Here is a 19203-nt window from a genome sequence, read left to right on the forward strand (position 1 = left end):
TTTAAGTTATTAGGGTGCAATGGCAAATTAAGTACTTTGCGTCATAATTAGCTAATAACTTTTGAATTATATTTTAATCATGTTTAAGATGGTCAGGTTGGCTGTGAGTGCAGATAATGGAGGATAGGAGCAGAACAGGAGTGTTTATCATTCAATACCAAAAGCCAGAAAGTAGGTAAACTGGTGGATGCACAACATCCCAAAGGCCATTATAATCTATATATTCAGAACACTGAGCTCTTCACAGGCAGCAATGTAAAAAAGTAGAACTTGTGTCTTAGGATCGCATTTAAGTAAAAAGCAAAAAATATATCAGTTTCAACTCAGCCTCCTTTGAGCCTGTGAACTTTTTTTTTTTTTAATAAAATGATGGTTAACAGTACCCATCCTCAAATCACTGTTGATAAACCTGTTCATGCAGACTCCACGAACAGAGGACACCGTTAAAGCAGCTTGGAAAAAACTACCAGAGCCATTTCCCTTTCAAAACTCATGATCAAGAAAAACCAAACAACCAACAAAAAACCTTCTCAGAATAGGGGAAATCCTTTGATGTATTCCTTTGTACATCAAGTTTGCCCCTCAGCTTTCATGAATTTCATTCAAACCACTACTAGTTCTCAGTATTTCCTCTGTATCCTTGAGAAGACTCAGCATCAAAATTCCACATACAAATCACTGGAAATCAGGAAGCACTCCAAGTTTCTCCATGAAATGCCTTAGAAAAGTAATGGCAGAACAAGTTCTGGATCCAAACCCAATAGAGATCCCACTACAGCATGTATATGCTTTGTAGAAACAGTAAGGGGTTGCTAATTCTGCCCCTTTCCAGGATGTTACTTTGAGAACCTGGCATCACTCTCACATGGCTGGAACCTCTTTCTGTACAAATTGCAAACATGGCAATGAAAACATAATGAATTAAGCTTTCCAAGATCTTCACAACTTTGACTACTTAGGCAGAAATCACATCTATGTTGTTTTGTTAACTGCTGCCTTCTCTAAGAGAAAGGACAGTGCGTTTCCATAGACAAGACAAGAACACACTTGCCTTCCCCTTTGCAAGAGTTGCACAAGCTCCTTCTTCATTGCAGCCCATAAAAGCAGGAGACTGCACAATTAACCTCTGTGTGCTCTGTGGGGGATTCTACAGGAACTGCTTCCTGAGAGAGAGAAAGAGGCCACTACTGCATTAAAGCCCAAGTAAAAGCTTCCCATTAATGAATAAAATTCAGAGAGACAATGCGCTTCTAAAACTTTTACATGTCTGTGTCTTAACTATGTTTGTGCCTGTGTCCCCAGAAAATACCACCCTCCAGAGCCCAGAATGAAGCAATGAAGAATTCCCAAACATCCTCACTTTTCTGCTTTCAATAAATACCCATGAAAGTCACACACAAACTTTGTAACATCATTTTTAAGTGTGGTTCACGCAGAGAACAACAATTTGCTGCTGTTAGTTTGGGCAGCAGAAGCCTGTAAAACACATTACCAGGTCCCAGCCCTGCTGCTGAGCTAGGGCTTGGACTGTCAGAAGACAAATTTGCCAGGGAATGTGGAAAAGATGTTCAGTCTGATTTTTAAAATCCCTACACAAACAGACAAAGGAGAAAAAAATGCATGTACAAAGAACACTATTAAGGTAGTCAAAACAAGCTTCACAAGTTAAGGTACGTCAGATATTAGAGATGCTCCTGCAAGTCACATTTGCAAACCTCCCTTTGTGTGAAGGATTTCAGACTTTAGATTTTAATGATCCACTCTTTTCTCACAGCACCCTAACTTGGCACCCAAGCCAGGCAGAAGCCAGGGTTGTACAGCCTAGCAGGCTATTGCCTATGGGACCCCTGCTTCATCTGCTGGAGCTCTAATGGATGAGGAAGGGACTGCAGGAAGGGAAAATGGGTAAGGTACATGGGGCCTGACCTAGAAAAAGGGACTCTGTCCAAGCATTTCCTCTGTGATGCTACCACTAAGCACACCTGCCCTAATTTTTAAGCTCGTTTGAGTGAAGCAAGAAGGGACCAGACTAAGGAACATTGTGAAGAAAGCACACAAGAATGACTCTTCAGAACAGGACTCAAGTAATATGCAGAAAATACAGCCCAAGGGACACATGCTGAACAGAGGAGGAACAGGAGATGCTGATGACATGTTGAGTAAATAAGCAACACATCTCTCTGCACAGAGGCAGAGAAATGTATTGGAGATAATATTATTACACATATACTATGAAAACTGCAAAAGTTACCCTGGCTGCTCAAATAACATTCTTTTCCTATAAAGCTTACTTTAATTGCAATGAGAGAAGCTGCAAGGCTATCTACCCAATGGCACATTTATTATACTTCAAATATTAGTGTTTTCCCTTACTTAGCCCACCTGCTCAGAGATTCCTCTACCCAGACAGAAAGCAGTGCATTCAGAATAACACCCTAGATTACAAATTCCTCTAGAAGGGCAATCCATACAGCATAAAAGCATACACAACAGAGGCAAGGAAGAGGGGGGTGTTATGAGCACAGAATTAAATATGGGAAACACAAGACCATACACTGCTCTTTTCTTGATTAACTCACATCCAGTACAATTACATTGCTGTGATTCCTCATGTGGACACACATAAGTGTCTACATAGAGAAACGTGTTTATACCCGTATAACTCATTCCCATACATTTCCATATTTAATCACTTCCATGCTAGAGGTTGCAGTGATTTATGCACTTCAGTAACTAGAAAAATCACACCATTAACCAAATCAGCTCATACAGAACCTGCGTGCTAATCAGTTAAGAGGACAGGAAAGTCCACCTAAAACATCTTAGACAGTGGCTATGAGCAATAAATAATGCTTATTGCACAGATTAGAAACGCCAAAGCCACACCTGAACATTTTGGTGGTGGTGGGGTGATAAAAAAACACACAGATAACATTATTTCCATTGACAAACTTTACATATACAAAACAGTGGCTTTATTGTTTATTAAATTAGATGCTGCCATGGTGTAATCATCCCTGCAGCCATACCAAACCCAACAGTAGGTCAGATGCAATCCTGTGGAGGAGGTAGAGAGAGAAGAAAGGAAGAGAAGTGAGACACAGCACAGAAGCAATAGAGCCCCATAAACTAGTGGTGCAAGGAATAATTAATCTATGGATGTAAAAACAGATGCCGTAACTGTAGAAAGCAAAATCTGCAAAAATACCACATGACAAAAGTAAATGTTACAATATGGTTCCTTTAATAAACAACATCCAGGGTGTGATTCAGCTGCCTGTTGCCACTAGAGATACTCTAGGGCATCCCAAAGTGCTGGGTGATGGCACAGGGACACTACTGCAGGCTTGTGCCCTGCTGGAGCAGCCACAGAGTCCAAGCAGACACTGCACAGGCGTCAGCTTCACATGTCAAGGTGAGTGTATCCCACTCACAAAAATGACCAGAAACTAACTGTACCAAATTAAACAAAATCTAACATTCTTCCTAAACACTCTTTTCAATTCTTAAAACGTCAGGCTCTATTAAATAAAAAATTACAAATTTATATGATATTAAGTTCAGAGCAAAAGTTTGTAGTGCTCCTAAATTGCACAGGAATTTGCAACATTTTCAATTTTAGAGTTCTTTTACCCGGCAGGTCAGGTTACTCTCACACAGAGGAGCTGACTGGTCTGAGCTTCCTCCTGAGCTACAGCTTCACTACAGGAATACAGAGGAGTGACATCCAAAGTCACATTTAGGAGCCCTGCTTCCTAAATGCAGGCAGTCAGCCTCAAGTGTTTTAGCAGGGTGTTGAGGTGAGCTGACTGTAGAATCAGGCTACAGCCCAAGGACAGACAGAGACTGCTGTGGAGGGCAGCCCACCCACACGGGGCTGGCTCTCATCCACGCACACCTTGCGCACCACCGCAGCAGTGATGGTGCACCCCAAAGATTGCAACAGCTCTGTCACACAGCGGCTGATAAATGCTGAATGCAGGTGGGAAATGATCTGTGGAGAAACACTCAAACACGCTCAACTCCATCAGTCTGGAGGATTTACAGCAGTGAGGAGATATGTCCTACACCCGTTGTGATCTTCCTGGTGGAAACCAGCACAACGCAATAGTGAAAATCTTCCTGGGGTGGTTCCAGGCTGCTAATAAACAAGAAAATGCCTATTAAGCTGAGCACTGCTTTGGAACTAATAGAAATATGCTGCTGATGAGGCAGCTTGAGTTTGTAGGTTTTCATTATTGCATTCACTTAACTGTGAGGCTTTTCTCTAAAGAGAGGAAAATATAACTACACTTGGAACAATAGAAGCGAAAAAAGCACCATTTTCTAAGGGACTCTCCATACTGCATCTGCCCTTTTCTCCAGATGTTAGTAACACCACACAACCCTCATATAAATGAATTAAGTTGCAGCTTGCACTAATACTGGAAAAAAAAAAAACTTCTCAAGACACAACAGGGATATGTACACCAAAAGACAAGGATTTCCTTAACAACAAGAAGAAAAAACAGCTAAGAATTTACTGAGAAAAATAATGAATCGCAAACCTACAGTTTTTTAGAACAATGCAAGTTCTAATACAGGCATTTTTGGGGACAGAAAACTGTTCCAGAAAGTTCTCCTCCCCTCTGTTGAAAATCAAACATATTACAACCACCTTGCATTATTCCTTCCACTTGTGTACTTAGTTAATACCAATGCTTTTTGCTCTATATGTGAATGTAATAAAATTTTAATTTTGCAGAAATCCAGGTGTCTTGGTAGATTTCAGATTTTTTTTCTTTCCTCTCCCCAAGGCATAGATATAAATTGTTTTCTGCTATCTTTACGGGAGATCTACGGAACCACGTTATCGAAAGTTGCAGAAGACTGAAAATAGTTTAGGGTAATCAAGAGCTGCACTGTTTCATCAAAGCCCCATCTCTCCAAAAGCCACTGGTGTTGCAAACAGTTTGGGGCTATAGTTTGATTTTGATTATTTTCCATTACCTTCCTAAAAACCTCCTCTTTTTGTGGCAGGCAGAAGCCAATTAGCACCATGAAAGGAAGAAGTCTGGAGAAAGATAATGTGTTAAAACGACCAACTTTGACTAGGAAGTCAGACCATCAAATTAAATATTGCTAACCACCCTATGCACAAGAGTCTGTATTTATTTGTTTTAACCTCACCGTCAATGATGGAAGCTGACAGCGCAGTTCTTGGCCCCTCACTTTTGCGCAGCTTTTCTTCCCTCAGTGTACACCACAAGACAACTACCCACAAGTAATGACAGGAGGCGAAATGGAACTGGGTTTCCCAGTTGTCCAGCAGAAGGCAGAACCTACTGGTGAGCACCATGATGGGTTTTAACAGGAGGGAGAAGGCATCTGAGGTCAGGCTGGGCTCTTGTATCACCACTGATACTGCAGCAGCACAGTCAACAAGAGCAGCAAGACCACAGGGCTCATTTGCTTGCAGCTGCCCCTTGAATCAGATGCTTTCCCCAAGCCCTACTGCTCAGCAGCTGTGCCCACTCCATCCCTGAATCCTGCAGCCCACCCAGAGCTCCAGCCACAGTGGGTGCAGGCACACAATCCATCTTTGCTGCCTCTAATTGCCACCAACATCTATCTGTGTGCTTTGATGTCAGAAGACCTCCGGCAGAGACCTGCCCCAGGGATTAATGCTGCAGTAAAGAACGAGTCTGCCACTCACACTGGTAACACAAAGGCAGCAACAGCTTTGCAGGGATCCCTGAGAAGTGTTTACAGAGAACTGAGCCTCACAACAGGATGACAAAAGGAAGGGGTATTTCTCCACTGTGCTTCAAGAGTTGGTTGATCTTCAAGGAAAATCCTCTGCTAAACAAATACTGAGGGGCTCAGAAACAGCCAGCATGTGACTGTGGACAGCAGCTCAGGCTGCTTTGCAGGATTGAAGTCAGACGTTTGCTCCTCATGGTCTGTGAACGCAGGCAAAATTAAATTCCACATCTAACTTTGGGAGCACATCACTGGCTTATTATTTATTAGAAATAAAGACTCAGACATGACAATGAAGGAGCTTCACTTCAACTCTGAAGCAGGGAGAGCTGACAGCAACACTTTCTTGCTGGCTGAAGCATGTGGAGTCACTGTAGAGCAGGGGCATCAACTCCCTCCACACTACCTGCCCTACCACTGCCAATATTTTGTTACTACGGCAGAATAATATTAGGACATCAGTGAGGAAAATAAACTCTCTGCTATGATGGATGTGCATTTAGTCAGCAACGTGCTACAACAAACTTGACCTTTATCAGGACTAGATGTCACTGACTGCTTTTTTGGGACATCACCCCATTTATTGTGTTCTGTCTACAGCCTTTGCAATTTCCAACCGATAAAACTTTCATCACCTTTCCCAATGGAAGCACACTGCAAAGAAAAATATTCTGTCATGCAAGGCCAAGGGACAGAGCCCTTCCTGTGGTCCTTCACAGCAACAGAAAGGGGTATTGGAAGAAACACTCCCAGAAGAGCTGCAGATGAGTTGTCCCAAAGTGAAACAGCCGGGCACAGCCCAGCAGAGTTTCTGCAGGCTCAGGTTCAGGTTTGCAGAACAACATGACTCATTTTTCTTCTCTGACTAGGAACTGCACTGCCAACTTTACATTTTTACACGGTACCAAACTATGTTCTTCATCACTCCCAGGGCCATTCATGTTTATCAGGTTTCCAGGTTTTCATTAATAAACAAAAGGAAGAAGGGCTTATGCCTCTGATTTAACTACTTAGCATTTTAATAGGAAATAATAAACCGACCCACATGGAAGCTAAACACAATTGAAAGTTGCACCCAAACCAGTGCTTTATGCCTTGTAATGATAGCAGACAGCAGCAACTTCCAATAGCATCTTTTTCATCCTTCATTTTGTTGAGCCTACCCAAGAGAGTAGCATGAAACATACCTGATTAGGGCTTTTATTTCTACTTCCCAAGAGGGGAATTAAATGCTCACCTAGAATCAGACCTCTGTGGTCTGGAGAGCAGCATCCATTCAGCTACACCATTAATCCAAAGTGGAAGTGGGGAAGTGCAATTGTAGCTCTGCTGATGAGTTTATCGAGGTTAGCTACTAAGCAAGGGAAGGCCAGTATGAGAGGCATAGCCCAAGGTCCAGCTTTATGAGACTGCAATATTAGAAACCGGGAAAATGAGAATGTCTGATGAAAAGTGGAGCCTCCAAATACACTTTAGCTACAGAAAAGCAGCAGTTTTTCTCCTTTCCCTTTCCCACAAGCTCTTCCAAAGGGGAAATAAGCAGGCAGGTATCCTTCCTGCCACTGTTTTGACAGCTTCAATCTGCTCAGAATAACATTTGTCACCACTTCCCTACCCATGCATCTCCTTTGCATCTCCAGCCACGGACCCTGGGCTTTTCTCTGTGGCACCACGATGGAGCCAGAGTGGCTCCCCATGGCATTACTGCAGCAGGGCTGGAAGCTGCCATGAGCAGAGCACCGCCCTCATCAGGTTTTGAAAGGCCAGAGGGAAGATTATCACTCAGGGGAGCTCATACACAGGAGAAGCCAGTAAAGCAAAATTAAACCTTAATATTCTGCAAATGATAAGGACATTGTTATTGAAAATGTTAGCAAGGCATGAGAAAAACGTACTTAAAAGTCAGTCACTGGCACATCAGGAGTCAAATGTGCTGGGCAGCAAAATATTCAGAAAAAAAATAAGATGAATATAAATATAGCTTACATGTTTGAAAGTAAACATTAACTGCTTTTCACATGCTTTATGGCAACTTCAGTCCTGTGCAGCTGTAGCCACAGCACTTGGAGAAAAAGCAAAACATCTCATTATTTCAAACAAACATGAGCAGTTTCATGTGACAAGCTCCAAGTATAAAATGAAAAAAATATTCCTAAAACTCCCACATTATACCGCTAATAAACTAGAATTTCATAGCAAAAGTGAATAAACAATAGCTTCTGAGGCTGGAGAAATTACCATCATGGTGATATCTAATCTCTCCCCAGAAGTCAAGAATTATGACTAAACCCTTCCAACATAGATATAGCCTGAAATTCTATGTCAGAAGTATGTCCAATTGCATTTGGCAATCCTTAGCCAAGAGAGAGGCTGACTATAATTGGATGAATATTTGAAGTGCTTCATTATTCATGTAGGAAGGCTAGGTAAAAAGTGTTTTGTAGTCCCAAGACACTGGAGGGTGTGTGTTATTGGGTAATAACCAATTAGGAATGTTGACAGCACTCTGCCTTTGGGATCACCCTGGCCAGCAAAGCACCTGGGTGTATGTTGTTGTGCAAAGGCACACACCCTCTGCCTACTGCTCAGTTTATTTAAGCTAGGCTTTCACCAAAGGAAATGGAGGACACCCCAAAGGATGTGTGTTTGACAGCTCAGTTACATTCAGAAATAGTGCTTCTTTGTTGTTCTGTCCTCCAAAAAAACCCACCTTTTTTTAGTAGTATTTCTGAATTACTGATGCTACTGGTTATTGAAAAGAAATTCCAGTTCTTCTGTTTTACTGCTCATAATCCAGCAAAAGAGCAATATTCTTACTATTTCCAGTAAGGAAACACTGATGGCAAGAGATCAGCTCCTACCCCTGTAATCTGGTAAAAAAACTCCACTGTGCTGCTATAAATACTTCAAACTCAGAACAACAGAAATCAATGATTTTCCTTTCATGCTAGCCTAAGAAAAACATATGAATCATTAGTAGAGACATGCAAAGATTTTTAAAACTTCAGCATTTAAAAACTAACAATCCTGACACTTGCTCATGAGAACCAGAAAACCAACACCAATTGAGGTAATGGTAGAGCAGTTCAACCCTATTACTACCTCCCACAACAAGGGTAGAAGGTAGTCATGGTACAAACACTGGTTTTTATTTGCTCCTTTATTATCTTTATCATTGTAATGAAAAAAAAAAACCCTGCAAATTTATGTTCTCATTGAAAGCAAAGACATTACTGTACAAGCCGCCCAACAGGACTTTCTTACCACAAAAGAAACACTCAAAACTTTTCCTGAAATATTTGCTTTTCAAACATGCAAAATTCAATATGTTATAAGGAGGAACATATCAAGTTTCTCTGCAGCTCTCATTTTCTGGCTTGTATCACATTTAGCCTGTCCTGTGGCACTGAGAGTACTGCAGCATTTTCTCTGAAACCCCCCGAATGCCCCCTCACCCTCTCCCCCATGCATCACCAAGACGATGATGTTTTGATGAAGCATCAAGCACGGGCTCTCGAGATAATGGATTCTATGGGATACACTTAAAAGATCATTTTTCTCTTTTGTATTGACTGCTTGCACTGCTCTGAGACAGGAAGGGCTTTCATTTTTTATGTAAGCTGCAAGACCCTGAGGGTCCTCTAAACTGTTTAAGAGGGATCAATTTTCAGATGGGTAAAGGGGCCCAGCAGACCGTCACGGTTTGGAGCACCTTCTTCCCCTCCTATCACTGACAAGTTTGGGCAAACCTAAAACCAGCTCCCAGCTGAGCCACTCTGGCATGGCAGAGCTTCCCACTGTTTGGGATTTGTGGTTAGCGCTCCAACAGAACCATAATTTATAGTGTGCATGAAACAAAATAGGAAAAAAAGTTTCACAGAAGCAAAATAATCAAAGGGGCTGAGGGAGATAAACAGCAATAGAGCTGCTAAGCAAAGCAGTGCTTGGCACTGGCACAGGGGCAGGAAACCATTGCCCCATGACACGGGTTTAATGCAGTGACATTGCTGCAATTACACCCAGGCAACCTAACAAAACAAATTTATTGTACAGCACAAAATATTTCCAATTCAACATTGCAACATTTATTTTTTAATTGCAGAACAAAGAACAACTTTTGGGGTGTGGAAGGACATAATCCATCATTTGCTCTGAAGTGACACACTTATGGCAAATGCTGTATATTATAACTTTCTATGCCACAATAAGCAACTACAAGCAATTTCTTAGGCAAGGAATGCAAAGGGTTTGGGTGTGGTTCTGTGAGATACTGCTTATCCCTCCATCTCCCTCTGTGTCAGCAGGGAGCCAAAGGCAAGCCACATGTTGCTGCACTGGGACTTCAATCACTCCTGTTTTGCATGTGTCACACAGCTTGTGACAGCCTTTCACCTGCAACACGCCTCATGTGGAAAGAGTTTTTACCGTTCAAATATGGCCTGAACGAGAACTTAAATACAATTTTTAATTAAAAGGAATGAGATGTTAATAGGTCACTTAAAGAACAATTATGTCTACCGTTTGATTGACAGGCTTCTCACATTTTATCAAGAAAACCCCATTGTGGTCTAGGAGGTAGAATTTATCTTTCTAAATTGCTGAACTGCAGAAGTGTATCCCATTGCATTTAACACTGCTTTGTGCAACTATCCCACCTTCTGAATAAAACCCTTTCACCTTTCTGTCACTCTCCCCCTTTACCTCTTTTAATCCTTTGCAAACAGAAAGTTTTTGATTCACAGAAGCTGAATTGCCAGTGTTGCTCTCCATCACCGAATGCCTGTTCTGCAAAATGCAGCAGTGTGAAGAAATTGCAAAGATAGGTCTTTAGTAATTAGCTTGGGTACCAGCCGTGGCACAGCTGAGTTTGCTGGAAGCAGGAAAAACGAGTCCAGGTGGAGCGTCGCGCTGGATTGCTTTGAGCACCGGAGCTACCCAAGTGTCTGCACACACGCTGCTGCACGGAGGAAGGGCTGGATGGCAAAGTGACTGTGAGCCCACTGCTCTCCTAAAGGCATGTCCCTGCAAAGCAGTCCACAAGCAGCAGCTACAAGCTCAGCTTATAATGCTTTCAAATGGTTACAGAAGCCCGTTGGTTCTCAGAAGCAGAAAGTGCCTTGAAACTGCCTAGAAAAGTGCCCACATTTTCTGCAGAGAGCTGCAACTGTGCTGGAAGAGTCCTACAGACCCAAGCTAATGCACACATTAGGGCTAGAAACAATGTATTTGATTACTGATTTAAAGAATCAGTGAAAGGAATCAATGTGAATGAGTCTCAGAGACATCCCTGAACTGATGTCACTAAGAGCAAAAGCAGTATCTGAGATATCCTTAAAACATGCTGGCTGCTTATCTACTCTAAGACAGCTCACTATTAACAAGAGCCAGAAAACCATACATGTGTGGGGGGAAAAGGACAAGCAAGCCAGCAGTGTGCTTTGATCTGGTCAGGTAAAGATCACTTGTGACCTCTGTGAGCTCTGACTCCTTCCAACAGAGATAGAAAAGTGTGTACGAAAAGGAAATGAAGACAATGCAACGAGGGACTTTACCTGACAGAAGTAGGGCCAATGCTCAGAGCAGAACAGGGACAGAAAAAAAGATACTGAAAGGCAAGAGTCAAAGAGACATCAACATCTTGCATGGTGTAGACAAAGGCAAAAAAAAAGAGTTGAGAACAAAAGACAAAAGGAGAATAAAGCTTGCCAGATGACACTTGTCTGGTTATGATATTTGAATAAACTGCAGACTGGTTAAGTTAGAAGAAAAGTTCACATAACAGGAACTGGTGACATTCCCTTGGCCAACACAGCATTTGTGCCTTATTTGCATTTAAATGACTGCAGATAACCATTGAGTCCTGAGCAATTTTCACCATTTCCTATGCAACCTCTGCAAATACATCCCCAAATGGCAAGCATACTTGTATACATGAAACCCAGCCAGAAGGCTGATCATCACCAGAAAGAAGTAAGCCAGAAGTTGGAATCTATATCCTAAAGCTTCAAACACACCCAAGAGGTGGCCGGGTGTTGACGGCAAAACTGGAAGCCAAATGTGTTAGCTTCTGCAATTATGTATGTACTAGATGCCAATTTGCTTAGCAACTATATTGCAATTTATGAAAGACCAATGAAGTACAAACAGTTTATGTGGGAGCAGAATGAAAACCTTGTGCTAACACACGCCTTGCCATCAGGAACCTCTGTAAGTACAGCAAAAGGCAAAACAAACCACTGAACCTCATGACTATGGTTCAAACCTGGGCCCTAAGAGAAGTGACCAATAAGCAGAATACTTCTGTGCCACCTCAGTTCCTAATGGGATTTTTTCTTATTAGGTCAGTGAGACCCAGAGACTCAGAATATTGTTTTATCTTCCCAGGTATTGGTCAGGCAGAGTGAGAAATACTGCTTGGGTGCCTTCAGTCTAGCTTATGAAACCATGCTATTGGGCAGAAAAATACAAAAGTTGTAAGGTTCCCATCCACAAATTTCCATCCACCAAGGATTCCAAGCAGCCTTTGCAATCAAATGATTTCTCAAAGCACAGGCCCTTAAACTAGTTATTGACAACCTCCTCTCTGCTGGACTTACAGGCGGATCCAACCCCTACAAACCCACATAAGCCAACTGGCAAAGGAATCCCTACGCTGATTATATGGCTATGGATTTTCTTCTTTCCCCTCAAGAAAAAATGATTGTTACTTCTGAGGATTACTAGCCTCAGAAATAAGGAGCTGAAGTCTTTAGCTTTCTAACACTGCTGAACGTAGACACTTATTCCTCTGAACATATTTCCTTATTCACTGTCATAGCCAGGCAGCCAGAACAAGCGCGTAATGAACCCCTGTAGCATCAAGTCTGCACATCTACTTTCCCTGGCTCTGCATATATGCAAAGAGCTCTCCAACAAGCCACTATCTTGATTTTACTGTCATTTTACAGATTTGAATGCAAAAGCATCGAACAAGTACAGGACACCGCATTTTACTCTCCAAATAAATACACATAAGCCCATTTTTACAGACATTTAGAACAGGAAGACAGATATCAATTTGTGCCCTTTCCAGTGATGACTCACCACCAGTTACTGACCACATGATGTGAGAACCTGCTAAGCTGATGGTGCCATTTCTTTCACCAGTCACCAGCCACAAGCAACAGCAGCAACTTGCTGACCTTGCAAATTAAACATATTACAGGACTACAATTTGAAAAATATTTACTTCTACTGAGGCAACAGTGATGACTGACCTGTGGTGATCATTAATTGAGGCAAAATGAGGTCAATATATACACTAAATTCAATATACATACCTAGAGCTACAATTAATCTTGGTTCAGCCAGGACCAGAAAATACCCCTCCAAGCTCTTTATTGACAGATGTGTGTTGCAAGAGAGCTCTCTTTAAAATATCAGTTGTGCGAATTCTCTGAATTTCTTTAAATAGGCATGAACCACAGTATCATTCGCAGCTCTGTTTCCATTTTCTGTCCAAGTCTGTGTATGTGGTTACACCAACCAACACAACTGCACTGCCTGACTGTGTTCAGTCTGGTCCTCATGAATCAACAGTTAATTTTTTATTAATACATGTTACTGATGATACCAACATCATCAACCTCTATCTCAGTCACTCGATCTATAAATATTTATGCTTAGAGATAGTAATCTTCTACACTTTCAATCATCATCCCAAAGCACTCTACAAATTGCTTTTTTGTTAACCTTCATAGGAAGCAAGTGAAGCTCAAAGTTAAATCAGTTATCTTGGGTCACAGAACAGGTCAGTGAGAGTCAATGTATTTTCCTATCCCAAGCCCTCACTCTTCCTTGCCACAAGACCATGCAGCAATCAAATGATGAAATATAAAAGGTGAATAATGAGATGAGTAAAACAGGATCGATAACAAAGGCTGAGCTGACCCTCTGCCAACTTCTTCTGCCTATCTCCCTCCTGCCAGGAATGTTACAAAACATTAAAAAGCTGTGACCTGGACCATTCATGCTAATACAGCAGACAAAGCTGGTTACAGCAATACTGAAAATTTTCACAGAGGCTTGCTCTTTCACAGAAGCTTGCCCTTGATGCTGCTGTTCTAGAAAGATACAGATAGATCTGTACCTCTCAGGAAGATAAATCCAAATAAGGACAGAGAAATAAAGATGCAGTAACACCTCTCTCTCAATTTTTCCTTTAAAAACCCAAATAACCAAATGCTCATTAGTTAGAAAATTTTGTATTTCTTCAAGTTTAGCACAACTTAGAGCAGTTTGGGAGGCACTTTCCAAGGTGAGCAGGAAAGTTGTGACAGGGTGCTTTCATGGAGGTGTTACAGAGGGAGGCCTATGCAAAGTGCAGACCACCCTCACCTCAGCAGGTCTCCTACCAAGACAGGAGTCTCCAGCATGGTGCAGCAATTTGCAGGAGTTTGAGCTAAGGCCATTTTGTCAGTTTGTTTTGGACCTGGGGACTGATAGCAGAAACTGCCAGAGCTGTGATACAGGCAAGCAGTGCTGCCTGATTCACAGTACATCCTTTCTTGCAAACTGTCAAAAAAGGCCAAGGACAATCTCCTAAGTAATTCTGTGCTCTTGATGCAAAAGAAACCCTTACCAATAAAAAAAATAAAAAATGCCAGTGTCCTAACTGGATCCAAGTGTGTGAAATTTAATTTCCCTGAGGGCTGAGAGTGAAGATTGGGTAAGAAAACTGGGACACGAATGGATTGGTTCATATGAAAACCTGAAATTGCCCTGGGCAGAAATATGGAAGGATTGTGAAATACTGTATAAGAAGAATCCATCTTCATATGCAGGGAGTAACTCAAGATGGGAGATGTAGCAACACAAACAGATACTCCAAAAGGCTCTACAAAGTTATATACAAGTTTTAAGTGATTTCTTCCCATTCTGTGGTGGGAATATAGGAGTGGCAATCCAATGCCATAGTGTTATGCAAATATTTGTACCAGATGACTTGGACAGACCTAATTAAAAGTTCAGATGCTTTGAACATACAAGATATACAACACTGCTGATATTGCTGATATCAGAGATATCAGACAGCTGATGCTTGTATGATCAAAGTTCAACATCTTCCCATTCAGCTCGGATATTCAGTTGAGGCTGTCCCAGCCTGGTGCACAATAACTTTTGGTAGATGCCGTGCAGACAGCATTAAGGCTGAGAGATGTAGGAATGCCGACTCCAAGCAAAGGGTTCGATCCTGCTGCAAGATGATTGTGTGCTGGAAGGAGAGTAGGCTGCTGGGGTTAAAGTATCAGAGCTAACCAGCCACAGCTTCCTCTCCTCACAATCATAAATCCTAACACCTCAACCTGTTCTCCTCAAGCTTTTTGGTGACCACTGGGAACAAAGGCACTGCATGCATGTGCCTGAGCTCTTGGGGGAGAAAGGCTCCTTTGGCAGACCCTCATCTTGGATTTTTCTTTCCTGGAATAAGGTTTTTTTTTTTTTTCCCCTGGGCAGTGGAAAAAAAAAACTATTTAAAAAAATCTTTATTTTCGAAAAGCAAGCGATTAAAACATTTTTTTGGACACTCAAGTCTTTAACAGATAGCTGACTGTTGCCAGATACTAACCTCAAGATCTGGTAACGTAAGTAAACCAAAGGTTGTACAATCTGTGCAGGGCTGAATGCACCAAGGTCTACAGTCTCAGTGGAGAGAGCTATATAGATGGCTGCATACCTGCTCCCTCCTCAGACTTAAAAAAAAATTGCTATTTATTTCAGCAGCGAGACCTCACATTAGGTCTTCTTGGTAGACAGGCTGATTCAAACTTAGGCTTCTTCCCAAAGCCTAAGTCTGGCAAGTTGTATTATTGAGCTTCATAAAACCATGTTTGAGGCATGGTCCCACTGGTTTCTTGGGAGAATCTGAAGCCTGTTGATGAGCTGAAGTATTCATAAGGGATTTTCCTTGTGAAAACTATAGGTTCTCCCTTGTCTAGATTATAACTGGGCTCTTTGAAATTATATGCTAGTAGATTTTAAAATTAATTTTGAGGGGTTTTTTTAAGCATTATTTTAGCTTCAGAATTTATAATTCTAGGATTACTCAATTCAAACCGTCCATTAGATAAGCTGCTTGTCTGTCAGAATGCTTCACTGAGTCAGCTTTTGCCCAAAACACAGATCAGGTCTGATTCTTTGGCTTCTTCAAGCACAAGAGCATTTGAGAGAAACCCACAATTGTCTTTCCAAAGCAAAGGGCAGGGATCCAGCAACAGTAGCAAGACACTTTTACAGTCACACCAAGGTTTCTTTGGAGGGATGAATAGGTATCTGTCAGTAGGCATTTTACATGTCAAGGCACAAACCAGGTTGGGGAACCTAACAGAAGAATTATGGAAAATGATCCCTTCAAGCTACAAGTCTTTACCTGATATCATTTAAGGAATTATTTTTTAAAGTGCTCTTTCCAATTCGTGCTCTACTGTCCAGGAAGAAGAAAACAGCGAGGTACAAGATGAGGGCTGTTGACTCCAAAAGGAGAAGGAAGAGTGCACTTGCTCCAAAGCAGAGACTGCTCCATCAGAATAGGTCTCCCTCACACCAGCAAGTCAGCGTGACTCCAGAGCTGCTGGTTTGAATATCACCCTTTCAATCTCACAAAGAAAGATGACTCTGGTACCTGGCCCACAGATGAAAGGTTCATTTTAGGCTTCTGGCCCTTAGACTACATGTAATACGAGTCAGAAACCTAATGACTTTCGTGTCTCAACCTGCTACAGGCTGGAGCCTGTAACTGATGCCTTGACTCATCCCTGGAGCAGTGCTCTTTCAGGCAAGATAATCAAGACCTTATTTTTCATAGACAATACTTCATATAACAGTAAGTCTCAGGAGGTTTCAACTGGCCCAAAAATATCTATGAGACCTTCCTTGGTTTTGATAGCATTCACACATGTGATATTGGCAGAAAAAGAAATATACAAGCAATGTTGACAAAAACCTTGTGAGTAATGAAGTTAGAGTCTAGCTAGATATGAAACTGACCAGGTCAGGCTTCAAGAAACAATTTGTATTAATGTCTAAATATTACTGGATAATTTTTACCTAGCACTCTCTCTATATAAATATGTACAGATATATATACACACATATATACATCCCAACCCTCCACTGGAAAAAAACCTCCTGGCAAAATCTCAGACAAAACCCAAACAACTATATCATGATTACTGGCATATTGCTTCATGCCATTGTCTTGACATTCAAACGAGTATAGTAATTGCTCTTTTGAAGCTGCTAATGTTAAAAAAAATCTCTCAAGCTCTGGAAGTGGCTGGGAATTCCAGGTTCTAACAGCTAAGCTGGAAATATTCACTCATCAAGAGGTTCAAAAGACACTGTCAGAACTGAAACACAAACACATGTCAGAACGACTTGAAACAGAATGACTATAACTCAGAGTTTGGGTTTTCTTTAAATTATGTTTGAAGAGCTTTTAAAATGTTTAATTTATTAAACTGGCTTTGATACTACAGGCATAGCTTTCACTTTCAAGTGCTACAATGGCTCAATTGAGCACAGAATACATTAAGCTTAAATTCCACTGCCACCAGACACATTTTTGAATGACATTTTAGTGTTTCTTCACTTGAAGTAATATACTCTCTCTGTGAATTTGACATGAAAACAGAAGCAGCAGCCTCTCATTCTGCATACACAACAGTGTCAGACACCATCACTGCTCCAACTACCAAAAAATTCACAAAGTCATCACAACTACTAGGAGCTGAACACAAGAAGCTTCTAAAAAAAAAACCCCAAAAGAACAGATTTGGTTTTCTAAGAACAGTTCAAGTTTTCCCAGACATTACTTCAATCTCTCCTGGCAGACCCAGGCTCTGGCATGGCTCCTTTTGCTCCCCTCTGCCGGGTTTCCTTGAGGAGGCTGTCACAAGAAGGGCCATGTGCCTCGCTGTGTGTAGGGCTCTCTCTCTTCCTCCCACCCGTCAGGAGCACTGCCTGAGCCCACCTAACACTGTGAGCTGGTGATGCAGAGGCAGCAACATCAATGAAACCCAGGCTTTGAACAGGCCACGTCCCATGAAGTGGGCTTTGCGCCCTTTGAAAAGACAGGTCAGAGCTGTGGCATCAAGAAACTGAGAATCTTCCCCCTCAGACTGGAGAGAACACAATGGAAGCACTGCCTGCCCTCTGGAGCAGGACTGGGCAGCAAAGGGCAAGGTAGAGATTTGTACTGTGGACACAATGACTTCCTGCTGTCTCATGACCGACCCTGAGAGTTCCAGCCACACTGCTTGTCTGCCAGCACCACCAGGCAATGCCCACACACACTGCTAAATGCACTCTAGATTTCTTAGAGATGTGCTCTTGTTTTAGCTACTCTACAGGGGCACCGTTTGTACACACATGCAGCAGTTCTCTTCTTAATATCAGTGAGCTACCAGAGTCACAAATACTTCATTCAAAAGGTACATGAGAGTTAAGAGCCTATTATTTGAAAAGTCCTAAAAGTATTCAGTTAATACTGTCCTGGAGTTTATTTCATTCAACCTTGCCTTTGCCTCAAGTGACACATCTGAAATGGAGTGTTGACAGCACAGGAGAGTGGTTACTGTTCCAAAAGAAACAAAACAAATACTCCAACACCCCCACCTTTGGGATTAAATGCAGTATCACTACAGTTTTTGAATGTAACAAACCACAGCATGGGTGCCCTGGCACAAACCCAGAATCCTAGGTAGTAGAAAGTAAGTGCTCTTTTCTCCCAGCTTTGTTTCAGCACACACGTATCAGGATTTGCAGAAGTGCCATTTGTCAGGAACACAGTGGAGCAGGGAAACAAAAGTCAGTCTCTAACTGCCTACTAACAAAGAAAGCTAATTTAATTTTGAAACAAAAGGAGCTAAATTCATCATTCTGAGACAGCCCCAGGACATCCAAGCACGAAAAGGAAGAAAAGGAGTTTGCCAAAGACATGCAGAAGAAGCTTTTTAAAGTTACCTGGAATCGGGATATTTTGTAAGCGTGGCCAGGCTGCTGGTATACATGTGCCCACCCACATCAATGTGAACTGGTGCGTTGGATTTTGTGAGCTGTGCTGGAGTGGGGATGCCTTGATTGTTCAATGGAGATGCAGGGGATCTAGTGATCAGAGGTCTTGACATATTGGGCCGACTGTCCTGTGAAAAGATAGACCCGGGTTAATGATCTCCTTACAAACCTTACAGAAACCCCCAGTCTTAAATCAGTAGGACTGTCTCATAGCTTCAGATTACGACTTTTAACTTAGTAAAGCACAGACAAATATTCGGCAGTTTTTAAAACTAATCCAGTTCCGAGAGTTTGAAATGGCTACATTTTAAATGAGTGGGGCAAAACGCACTGATAGAACCCACAAAGAAGAAATCACGTTCTAAAACAAGTTTTTCCTGAACACTATTAGCGACAGTCAATCCATAC

At 41.8% G+C, this 19203-nt stretch overlaps 1 protein-coding gene across 1 annotated transcript in view; it reads right to left on the minus strand.

Moving 5' to 3' along the window:
- Positions 1-19203, minus strand: part of KCTD1 (potassium channel tetramerization domain containing 1) — a 68252-nt gene that overhangs the window by 14110 nt on the left and 34939 nt on the right. The window contains exon 2 of the mRNA XM_058023931.1: positions 18745-18923. Coding sequence (XP_057879914.1) covers positions 18745-18923 — 179 coding nt within the window. The remainder of the gene's footprint in view (positions 1-18744; positions 18924-19203) is intronic.

The sequence above is a fragment of the Melospiza georgiana genome, chromosome 1, assembly GCF_028018845.1.
Source record: "Melospiza georgiana isolate bMelGeo1 chromosome 1, bMelGeo1.pri, whole genome shotgun sequence".
NCBI lineage: Eukaryota > Metazoa > Chordata > Aves > Passeriformes > Passerellidae > Melospiza > Melospiza georgiana.